At 36.5% G+C, this 12555-nt stretch overlaps 1 protein-coding gene across 2 annotated transcripts; it reads left to right on the top strand.

The window, feature by feature from the left end:
* Positions 1–7196: 7196 nt before the first annotated feature.
* Positions 7197–12235, top strand: LOC140009406 (5-methyltetrahydropteroyltriglutamate--homocysteine methyltransferase). 2 transcript variants are annotated; one of them, XM_072054759.1, is made up of 12 exons: positions 7197–7336; positions 8506–8859; positions 8948–9035; positions 9273–9400; positions 9475–9866; positions 9950–10113; positions 10232–10312; positions 10407–10573; positions 10652–10757; positions 10892–11142; positions 11272–11473; positions 11579–12235. In XM_072054759.1, the coding sequence occupies exons 2-12, from the start codon at positions 8510–8512 to the stop codon at positions 11945–11947; spliced, it is 2298 nt and encodes a 765-aa protein (XP_071910860.1). In that variant the 5' UTR covers positions 7197–7336; positions 8506–8509; the 3' UTR covers positions 11948–12235. The 2 variants fall into 2 exon arrangements, with proteins under 2 accessions (XP_071910860.1, XP_071910859.1); XM_072054758.1 differs by lacking the exon at positions 7197–7336 and adding an exon at positions 7667–7926.
* Positions 12236–12555: the final 320 nt, after the last annotated feature.

The raw sequence follows: 12555 nt of genomic DNA, 5'->3' as shown, positions 1-12555 counted from the left end.
TTATAGTATACATCTACTAGGGAAAGGCCGAACATTTGCATGGATTATCTGGTTTACAGGGTTACCACCTAAAATATAAATGATGCCGTGCTACGGTTCTTGAGCATAAATTCTTTATAGTTGTGAGTGGTGATCATTTTGACTTTGATTTTGAGTTTGCCTTTTTTGAAAGTAGGAACATAGGGTATTGGATTTTCAGACTTGTGCCCATTGCTCTATTTTTCTATTCGTAACTTGTTGCTTTTTCTTTTGCTCATGATCCATGACTCATCCACAAACATCCTAATGACCCCTGACGAAAATGAAACTAATCTTAATCGGGCAATTTGGACTTTAATAATCTCTAATGATATCAGTTATCTTGACAAAAACTTCAGCACGATTAAGATTAGTAGCACGTTTTTAGAGAATTAGTTAGTACTTTTTCTTTTTTTTTTGTCGACACAGGGGGTGTACCGGTCAATCCTTACGGGGCCCGACTAATCCCCCTGCGCTCCGGGAGAGGAGGTCCCACTCCACACCGAAGACGTAAACAACGGGACTCGAACCCTGATTGCTAGGTAAGTGGTCATACCCTAAAGAGGGGGAGCACACCGTCCAAACTCCAAACTACCCGTGGGGCGAATTAGTTAGTACTAATATACTACTACATTCTAGGGTAATCTTTCTTATTTTTCTTGCTGAACAATAAACTACTCTGTTTTATTGGCATAAAATTCTTAAATGTTTCCTAAATTATCTTGGAGATACTGAGGTAGGGATTTTTGTCATTTGCAAATGCAAGCTACGATTGGAGTATCATTTCAAATTTTAGAAAAATGAGCGCAATAATTCATTTTTTTTTAAAAAAAAAAAAAAGAGAGAAAGAAAGAACTTTTATTTCGAAGAAAATAGTAGTGAGTATGGTTGAGTGCATGATGATGACCATTAGAATGCTTTTGGTCTTCCATAATCAATTAATGTAGAGTGTAAACCATCATGTTGGCCGAGGTTAATTCGTGGAGACAAGAAAAGTGCCTTATTTTCTTCAAAAATAAGCCTGCCTGCTTGCCCTACTAAATAAAAATAATGATGCCCATTCTGTAAAGTGGTCTCATTCGGGCTGTCGGGGAATTAAGTAATATATCCCATTAAAGATGCTTATGATAAGGTCTTGTACGGCCTTGTTTGGATGGTAGTTCTTCGCACAAAATTTATTAAGTTTTTTTTGTTAATATATTTTTAATTAATTTTTCACTTCATATACTATAAATCAAATTATTATAATATATTTTTATAAATAGCAGCAATCCAAACTAGCTACCGGGTGTGCCTTTTTTTTCTCTCTCTTCTTTTTTTGGTTCCTCTCCTCCCTCCCCCCTTCTTTTCTAAAAAAAAGTTTCAATGAATTCGATTCTGATTATCATTATAAGTTAGAATATGCCTTCAAAACCATGACTTCAACTTCAGTCAGAATATATCTCTAAAATTATAGGTCACTGATATGAATTCTTACAAATTACGTATCAATACAATCTTTCAATCCAATTCTCACGTTGATAGCAAGATTCAAACATATGATTTTTTTTATGAGGAGAGTAACTGACCTACTTGTATCTCCCTCTCTCTTAATGAACGTATTGTCGGCCTGTTATCACTCCATGAAGTCAACTGATAAATGGGGACAGAGCATGTCCATTTCAAAATCCCATGTCCCATGTTATATGCACAACCTAACCTTTTATTTTTTTTTATTCATGATTCCATCTAAATTCTGAATATTTTGTGCATCGCAACAACCCCGATGAACAGCTCGTACGTTGAGGTTTACAATATTCATCAGATATACATAGGGCTGTCAACGGGCCGGGTCCGGGCCGAAATTCATTATTCCGGACCCGGACCCGAATTACTATACCGGATCCGGATCCGACCCGTTTACCCGACGGGTCTTTTATTCTATGTTCTGGATCCGGATCCGGGTCTACCCGAACAAATTTACCAAAATTTATAATTTCTAATAAAAATGAGAAAAAAATATATTTGTAAACTAATTTCTAACTAATGCAAAGAAAAAACCAAATAAGAAAAGAAATCAAATTAATTTTATTAAAATACATCACCCTAATCAAATTATATTGATAAATATATATTTTTTAAATTATTAATTCATTTATATCCGGATCCGGGTCTAATACGGGTCGGAATACTATATTCCGTATCCGACCCGTTTTTTGTTTGACAAAACGGATCCGGATCCGGATCCGGGAAACGGAATTAAATCCCTACCCATACCCGCAATAATTTCACGGATCCGGTCCGGATCCGGGTCTAGACCCGACCCGTTGACAGGCCTAGATATACAGGATAATTAACAAGAAAAACTCTTCTAGTAAGGGGTCAAGTAAATAAGTTTTCGACGCCCCATGACTAGATAACAAACTATAAACGGTTTATGAAGTAGATAGTGAAAATGTTTTAAATTTTAAATTTGATTGGTGATAATGTTGGTTTTAACCCACTACTTTTTATGCATTAAAATAAATACAAAAATCTAGAAAAAAAGAATGAGAAGTTTGGAAATCATTGAGAGAGTCTCTGCTAAAAACCCCTTCTGCAATACATATAGATATAGATATAGATTAACAAGAAAAACTCTTCTAGTAAGGGGTCAAGTAAACAAGTTTTCGACGCCCCATGACCAGTTTGAATCGAAAGCCAATTCTCGAGGTATCTAATCGCGTAAGTGCTGCCTCACCTCTATTTGGGTCTGGCAAGTGATTGCGTATCAAAGTGAACTTTCCTAAGCCCATTTTTTTGAGGCATCTAATCACGCAAGTAGTGCCCCCACCTCTATTTGGGTCTAGCAAGTGATTACGATTTAAAAATGGATTTTCCTAATTGATGCTTGACAGGGATTGATTAATATACTTAATTTGTATATAATTTTGTCATTTAAATACAGATACTTGCGTGTATTATCCTACTGCACTTAACAAATTATTTTTCAAAAATTAACACCTAATACACATTTCAACAACCACTGCCCCATAATGGACAAACTTAATATTGTATCATGTTATGGTCAGTCTAGCCATTACAAGAGATAATCAAATAAAAAAAATAACACATGAATATTGATAAGGTCTTCATAACCAACACCTCTTAGGCTGGCGGGCAGAGGAAGGGAATCAAAGCCCTTCGGGTGGGAGGGAATTGGGAAGGAGTTGAGGGGTTAAAAAAGAAAAGATAAGGTCTTAATTTTGTGACTAAAACTGAGATTCCAATAAAGATTACTAGATGTTAGGACTATCAATGGGGTTGAGCTAACTAGAGCTCGGCTCGTTCAACCCGAAAAAAGGTCCGGTGAATCCGACCTTTTAATGAGTCGATATGAGTTTGAGCCTAAAAATTAGGTCCAAACTAAATATGAGCCGAGTTTGAGTCTCATTAAACTCAAATCCAATATAAACCCGACTCTTAAATTACCTGTATATATAATGATATATATATAATATTTATATTTTGATATTATATATAATTATATATATACAAATTATAAAACATAAAAATACATTTGGAGACTCTTCTACTAGTTTTCTTGAGAGCCAATATTGGTAATGCATAACTGAAACTTTAACTTTTCTTATTGGTTGAATAAATTTTTGTGTTGGCATAATAATGGTTGATTTCTTTTTTATCTGGAAACATAAATCATCAAACATGTTTGGATTCAAGTCACAAAATTATGAAGAAATTCCAACATTTGAAGATATACTGGTTTATAACCGCATGTTTTATTACTATTTTTTATGTATTTTGAACGAATTAGATATAACTATTATTGAAAAATTCTTGATTCATATACTTTTAAGACCTATTATTTGTTTATATTTAGTTTTAATGTTGTTGTCCTGTGAATGTTAAATTAACTTTACAACTCGATAGTTATAGTAATTATATTAAGAAAATTGAGGAGTAGTAAGTGAATCTGGACTAAATCCGAATAAAGTTTAAAACTTCAATATTTTGTGAATTTAATATGATCATCACATTTATTAATCCGAAACTCACGGCCTAAAATTCGAAAATATTATAAATTAAATGAGTTGAACGTGAACTTATGAAAATCCGAATCATATATTTCGATTTACAGCCTACTAGAGGTTTTAAATTTAAAATTTTCTTTTGCCTCTTGACCCCTTAAATCTCGCCTTCTGTATTGGAAAAAAAAAAGTTTTAAAAAAATATTAATAACTGAGTTGGCCCCAGTTCACCGGCTCACCTAACGGCCTGTTTGTAGTGTGATTGGCTGCAGTCATTTGGTGATAATCAATCAAAGGGTACTTTCGGAAAAGTATTTAATGCGCTGACAAGTAAGCTTCCGCTTCGATAAGTAGGAAATAGTGGCCCAACCTGGCCTACCACACTGCCCTGCCTTTACCAGCCATATCCACCAACTCTTTTTACTTTATTTCTCCAGCACAATTTCCACACCATCTTCACCCCCCCAACTACCACAAAAAAAAAATTGCCAAAATTACCAATGTTTTAGTTTAATCTGATACGTATTGAACTTAGACGTATAGCAAGCGCGTATCACCACGTCCCATGGGCCCTGGCATAGGATTTCGTCCCCGTACAAACACTTTTTATGTCTTCGGCAGATCGTACATTTCTCTTGAAGAAGCAAAAATTTATTAACGCCAATGCAGCAAAGAAGGGAAAACAAAACACAAGGTGATTTTTCATTGATACCTAATTGAGTTAGCACGATGAAGAATGTTCTGCGAAAATCACTTTGAATTAGGATTCGTTGTGTTTAAATATAGATTTCTATATTGTGTTGAACACAATAATTTTTTTTATGTGTAATTCATTATCGCTTATGAATTAGAAATCTCATTCATCTGATCATAACTTAATGACCGTTTTGCTTTCTCTTCATCTGTAAATCTCAATTTATTAAAAAAAATCTCAATTTATTTTTTTCCAAGATTTTCCTTTACACTAACATAAGGTTTTGATCGATTATCTTTTAATTCTTACTAGATTAAGGTGAAAAAATTTTATAAAATTAAACTCTAATATCTTAGAATTAATTTGCTTCCTGATTTTTGTTAACCAAATTGGCAACATAATTTTTTCATTTTGCATGTTATTTTCTTGCTACAAATTCCCATGAGCATCAAATCGTCATATGCCTCTACCTTCTACGTATCAAATCTAAATGGAAAACCAGATGTCCAGTAGATACAGCATTGAATTAGCATACAAGCAAAGAATGAAACAAGAAACATAATATAAAAAGGTGTTTGATTTTTTCATAGATTAACCATGTGGCCCCAATTTGATTAAATCCTTGAGAGTTTTAATATAAATAGAACCGCAATAATCTAACAAATTGTGGTTTTGTCCGATGTCGCCTTTTCCTCCATTTGTTCGGATTTAGGAATGACAAATCTTTTACAATAATCACTGCAGTATATTTTCTGATGTGATATGCGTAAAATAAAAAAAATAATTAAAAAACCACAAAGGTAATTCAAAAACATATTTGTAATATAAGCAAAATAATATTTAAAAAAATTTCACATTCAAACAAATCCATATAACAACAACTCATGGATCGGTGGTCTGTACGAGTAAGGCAATAGTTGGAACTTGTAGATGGCCTTAAATAGCTATAAAACAACAATTTGATCCACACAGGTAACTACTTCTAATGTGCTATACCACCTGCGTCGCATTCAAATTTCAATGTATGTATTTTCTCACTAGAAGGTGTTTAAAATGATAAGGACAATAAATGCAACAACTAGTTCAATGATAAATTGGGTATCATCAACAAATATCAATTGAACTCGTGTTAGAAAAAATCTCTAAAATTTTGTTCTTACGTACATCAAATGACTAATGACTTCAAGATTTAGAAGCCATTCCTACTAAATTTTAGTAACTTGTTTTTCACTCAACTCGACTGAAATAAATTATATGAGGTAAACTATAATAATATATTTTGGAAAACAAAAAATGATTCGCAGATAGAATAGGCATTGCTGATATTTCATGTTATAAAATAATACTATACTAGTTTTCACAGTATTGATTAATATGCAAGAAGCGAACTAAAAATTAAAAGAAAAAGACAATTCAATTCTTCTTTTACTGTTACATTTTATTGGACACAATGTGAATTTTTTTTTAGAACATTAAAAACTAACGAGCTTGCACTTTATTTTAGGAGTTGAGGACATTGATCAGGATCACTTGGAAAAATAGAAACAATAATTTGTGTGTGTGTGTGTGTGTTTTTATTGTAATTAGCAACAAAACATAATACTTCATGTTGTCGCCTGCTAAAAAACAGTAGTAATATTTTGTTGCTCATGATATATTGCAACCTCTCAAAATCAAAATGAATGGTTTTTAGTTCCTAACAAATAATAAACGATTATTTTATCCTTAGTATCATTTTCAATAAAATTTTTACTGAAATAAATCACGAACACTTTACGTGGTCAATATTTAAAAGATAAATCTGACAACTGACTTAATATTGAACCAAATTCTCACATAATCCACCATTTTTTCACAAATCTATTTTTACCCAAACCCTAATTTCTCAAACCAAAAAACACACACACTTTCTTAACCTCCTCCACCACCACCCTTCTGGCCTTTCCACCATTCCCACTTCAACTATTGCTACTATCACCCCTACCTGCCACCTCCTCTTCTTCTTCTTCTTCTTTTTTTCCCTTCCTTCCATTCACAACTTTCGCCACCTGCAATTTCTATCCACCTCTGCCATCAGTGCTTTGTTTAACATATATATATTTTTTTGTTATCTTTCTAAAACTTGTGGATGGATATTTTAGAGTGTTTTTATAAAACATCCCTAAAACAGAAGCGCATCCAATGTAATTCTCAAAAATTCTTTTTTGGTTCGCAAAAATGCCTAGACGCAACCACTACAATATCCATGGTCCCTCCACATTGACCGGCCGTAGTAGGTAACCGTCATCAAAGCCACGCGCTCCAATCCCGCGCGGCAGACCATCACCAACTATTTACGAAAACCAGGAAACGAAAAACATCGGAAAAGGAAAAAAGAAATTTACTGAAATAAACACTAAAAAATAAAAATTGTAACTCGTTAAACTTCCTACACCCCGGATCTACCCACCCACTCCCACACATCTCCCTCTATATATACGACACTCAACTCCCAGCTCAAAACTCGCGTCAGCCCCTTCTATCTTCTCTCCGTTGCTCTGTATCAACAAACCAATCTCTCAAAAAAAAGAGAGAATAAGTCTTGAACTACCATCCCCGGTCTTAGCTCGTCCGAAAGGTTCGCTCTCTCATTCGCTTCGTCTTGTTCTTCTTCGTACCACCCATTGTTTCTTGTGTATTTGTATTGCTAAATTTTGTCTACACTTTTCTATCCCATTTTCATTTTGTTACACAGTTCTTGTGTTCTTAGATTTTTAGTTATTCCTTCCAAACTTAATTTGATCTACTCGTTTCTCTTCGATCCATACTGGTAAATGTGTAAATCCCCAGTTTTAACGCATTCATGTTTGTTTTGCTCAAATGGTAACTCGTTAAATTTTTACCGTGTTAAGTGATGACATGGCGACTTAAAAATGGATTTTGTGTTAGTGTGGGATTGTTATTTTAGGGCGGCGGAAGGGTGGCGGGTAAGTTGTAAACTTTTTTTTTTTTTAATAGGGGGGCGTGAATTTAGTATTGAATTCTTGTAGATCTAGTGGTTTGGGGAAGTGGGTCGTGGGGATCTGGATTCGGGTCGTTTCTGGTTAATAGATCTGATATGAAGTTGCTAATGGTGGCGGTGAATACTGTAAAACCAGCCAGCATTTCTGTTCGACTGCATGTGATGTATATGCACTCGGCCTCGTATCGTCATAGATCTGGAAAAAAGTTGGTAGATCTGATTAAACAAATCTTTTGGATTGGTTATCGTATGCTTTCTCAGCTTATATTAATTAGCTCGGTACTTCTCTTGGTGTTGGATCACAACTAGCAGCATTAGGCGATTGCTAATCTAGTTTTACAACTTGAAAACAAATTTGTCCATGTCCTTTTCAATGCTAGATACTTGTTTCTTGAATGACTTCTTTAGTTATTTATTGTTTTGGAAGCACATTTGAAACTGGATGATTATAGTAATAAAGAAATGCTTCATCCGGTAAGGGGTGTGGCCTAGGATCTTGCTTTTTTGTGTTAGAATTGGGTTCTAGTCCTTCATTTTCTTCTTTTAGATAACAGTGGGACAAACATGAAAGAAGAAATGCTTGTTCTAGCTAGTCCCTAATCTCTGTATAAGGATTAGTATTTTGGTCATTGCCATTTCGTTGTTTGCACTTATTTGGTTCTTCTACTGGATCATATGCATACTGTGTTAACGAGTGCTACTGTGAAATGAGGATGTAATTGAGAATGACAAGTGATTTTGTTTGATTGGGGAATGAAATTTGTCTTGTTTCTATGTTGATCCAGAATAATGGCATCTCACATTGTTGGATATCCCCGAATGGGTCCCAAGAGAGAACTTAAATTTGCTCTGGAATCCTTCTGGGATAAGAAGAGCAGTGCTGAAGAGTTGGAAAAGGTGGCTGCTGATCTCAGGGCATCCATCTGGAAACAGATGGCTGATGCTGGGATCAAGTACATCCCAAGCAACACCTTCTCCTACTATGATCAGGTTCTTGATACTATTGCATTGCTTGGCGCTGTTCCACCTAGATACAACTGGAGTGGTGGGGAGATTGGTTTCGACACTTACTTTTCCATGGCCAGAGGAAATGCCTCTGTACCTGCTATGGAAATGACCAAGTGGTTTGACACCAACTAGTAAGTGACAAGTTTATTCTTTGAGCCCTTTCATAATATAATGTCTATATTCTCTAATTAAAGTAAATCTTATTCCCCCCCAATCCAGCCACTTCATTGTTCCTGAGTTGGGACCTGATGTGAAGTTTTCTTATGCTTCCCACAAGGCAGTAAATGAATACAAGGAGGCTAAGGCGGTATGTTACTGTGGAACCTTATTACTTTTCCGGTTCAATTTACTTGCTATTGTTTGGACTTCTTAGCAACCATTTGCCATGAGAGTCAATTATCTTGTCATTCTTCCTATTTGATCAAATCAATCATTATGCTTTCCAAGTAGGGGATTGAAGCCATTAGTTCATAATGTACTTGATTATTTAAATTGCTTCATTACAAAGTAGAAACTAATTATTGGTGGAACTTTCACCATGCAGCTTGGTGTAGATACTGTTCCAGTCCTTGTTGGGCCCTTCACTTTCTTGAGTCTATCCAAACCTGCTAAGGGTGTTGAGAAGACTTTCAATAAACTTAGCCTCCTTGACAAAATCCTTCCAATCTACAAGTAAGAAATGCCACCTTTTCTACCTTTAATTCGGTGTCTCCAGCTTGGTGTTAATAAATTGAACCCTTTTGCAGGGAAGTAATTGCTGATCTAAAGGCAGCTGGTGCTTCATGGATTCAGTTTGATGAGCCAATCCTTGTGATGGATCTTGAATCTCACCAATTGCAAGCATTCACCAAGGCCTACTCCGAGTTGGAGTCATCATTTTCTGGCCTTAATGTTCTGATTGAGACCTACTTTGCTGATGTTCCTGAAGGGGCATTTAAAGCTGTCACTTCTTTGAGTGGAGTTTCAGCCATTGGCTTTGATCTTGTTCGTGGAGCTAAAACTCTTGACTTGATCAAGGGCGGATTCCCTGCTGGTAAATACTTGTTTGCTGGAGTGGTTGATGGAAGGAACATCTGGGCTAATGATCTTGCTGCATCTTTAACCACCTTGCAGGCTCTTGAGGGCATTGTTGGAAAAGGTAAAACAGGCCAAAGGTTAATTTTGTACTTGTCATGAATTCTGGTTGTACAGGTCCTGATTCCTTGTGATACCCTCATGCAGACAAGCTTGTTGTCTCCACATCCTCCTCACTTCTCCACACTGCCGTTGATCTAGTTAATGAGCCTAAACTGGACAAAGAAATCAAGTCCTGGCTTGCTTTTGCTGCTCAGAAAGTTGTAGAGGTTGATGCCTTGGCCAAGGCATTAAGTGGTGCCAAGGATGAGGTAGGTTTTGCTCCAGAGTTCCCATTCTTTACATGGGGTATTTTCTGCAATGGTGCATTTATTCTCTCTTGGAAATTTTATTAATTGGATTCCACCGGGCTCTCATGTTTTGGTGTAGGCATTTTTCTCTGCTAATGCTGCAGCTCAGGCTTCTAGAAAGTCCTCTCCAAGGGTTACAAATGAAGCTGTTCAAAAGGCTGTAAGTGATGCAGCCATGTCTTTTCCTTGAGAATCTGTTTCATTCATTACAGAGGTTTTCTGTGGACTTGCTAGTAAAATTTTTTGGTTTGTAGGCTGCTGCTCTGAGGGGCTCTGACCACCGCCGTGCCACAAATGTTAGTTCCAGACTTGATGCTCAGCAAAAGAAGCTTAATCTTCCTATTCTTCCCACCACCACCATTGGGTCTTTCCCTCAGACATTGGAACTTAGGAGAGTACGTCGTGAATACAAGGCCAAGAAGTGAGTGACTTTTACTTAATCTTGTAATCTTGTATGATCTGTTATCTGTTCCTTTGTTCTAACATCCTTTTGCTCTAGGATATCTGAGGATGATTATGTCAAGGCAATTAAGGAGGAAATCAACAAAGTGGTGAAGCTCCAGGAAGAACTTGATATTGATGTCCTGGTTCATGGTGAGCCAGAGGTAAGCAAGTTCATACTCTTACAATTTGGTCAGTTTCTGCTGCTAAGGGCTAAATTGCCAGCTTTGTCGGCGGATATTTGACATATTAAGAGTGATTTGTCACCTTTACTGACACTGGAGGTTGCATTTCGTAGAGGAATGATATGGTTGAGTACTTTGGCGAGCAGCTGTCTGGTTTTGCCTTTACAGCAAATGGCTGGGTGCAATCTTATGGATCTCGCTGTGTGAAGCCCCCTATCATTTATGGTGATGTGAGCCGCCCCAACCCAATGACTGTTTTCTGGTCCTCAACAGCTCAGAGCATGACCAAGCGCCCAATGAAGGGAATGCTTACTGGCCCTGTTACCATCCTCAACTGGTCTTTTGTTCGTAATGACCAACCAAGGTAACAAAATAGAAGCTTTCCCCTCTTCTTTCCCTTACTTGTGGTGGAAGAATTATTTATATATGAAGTGTATCAAGCTTTGTTAGGTTGTAGACTATGCTGCTTACGCGCTGTTTTTTCTGTTCCCAGATTTGAAACATGCTATCAGATCGCTTTGGCCATTAAGGACGAAGTAGAAGATCTTGAGAAGGCAGGCATCAATGTTATTCAAATTGATGAAGCTGCTTTGAGAGAAGGTTTGCCTCTCAGGAAGGCTGAACATGCGTTCTATTTGGACTGGGCTGTTCACTCGTTCAGAATCACTAACTGCGGTGTCCAGGACACAACTCAGGTTCTTTCTTCAGCCCTTTTTCTTCAAATTGAACGGTTCAAAAATAAAATTTGCTCTTTGCGTCCTTGAGATTTATACTAATTGATTATCTTTTGCATTGGACAGATTCACACTCACATGTGCTACTCCAACTTCAATGATATCATCCACTCCATCATCGACATGGATGCTGATGTGATCACCATTGAGAACTCCCGATCTGATGAGAAGCTCCTTTCTGTTTTCCGCGAGGGAGTCAAGTACGGTGCTGGAATTGGTCCGGGCGTCTATGACATTCACTCTCCAAGAATACCATCGACAGAAGAGATTGCTGACAGAGTTAACAAGATGCTTGCAGTGCTCGATACGAACATCTTGTGGGTCAACCCTGATTGTGGTCTCAAGACCCGCAAGTACGCTGAGGTGAAGCCAGCCCTCCAAAACATGGTTGCCGCCGCCAAGCAAATCCGCACCCAGCTTGCCAGTGCCAAATGAAAGACCTGGGGGATGCAGGACCTCAATCACTGATTCATTTTTCTCATGCAAATTATTGTTATTATTTTTTTTTTGGAAAAAAATCGTGTTTTGTTTAATTACACTTTTGGGGTCTTTTGCTGAATATTCGCAAAGTAGGTGTAGTTGGCCCTACTGGGGCATTTTGCTTCTTTCTCTTGTGGATCTCGTTTCATCCCATGTTTTAAACCTGTGTATGTTGATGCCTTTTAGAAGGATTAATGTACGGCACGAAATGAAATGCTCTATACTCTCTTCCTTTTTTTATAACTGACGTTTAAGAAATTTGCTCTAGTGTACTTTTATCTGTCGTTTTATTATTCTCATATAGTATTAATTATTTTTTCACAATTTTACCCTTTTATCTCTCTTTTTCAATACAGTACCATTTAGTACTCTGGTGAGAGAAAATATGGGTGAATTGGACAATTAATAAGGGTATAAAAGAAAAGTAGTGTACAGATTTAAGCAATGAAAATTTTTTCTTAATTGGTGTGCAAAACCTTAAACTTCAGTTATAAAAAAAGGGAGGGAGTAATTAATTGGTTTCGTGGTCACGGTTGTATGTTTGTTCCATCATCTTATCCTCT

This window comes from Coffea arabica, chromosome 6e, assembly GCF_036785885.1.
Source record: "Coffea arabica cultivar ET-39 chromosome 6e, Coffea Arabica ET-39 HiFi, whole genome shotgun sequence".
NCBI classification, from domain to species: domain Eukaryota; kingdom Viridiplantae; phylum Streptophyta; class Magnoliopsida; order Gentianales; family Rubiaceae; genus Coffea; species Coffea arabica.
This window is presented reverse-complemented; position numbering and strand designations above follow the sequence as displayed.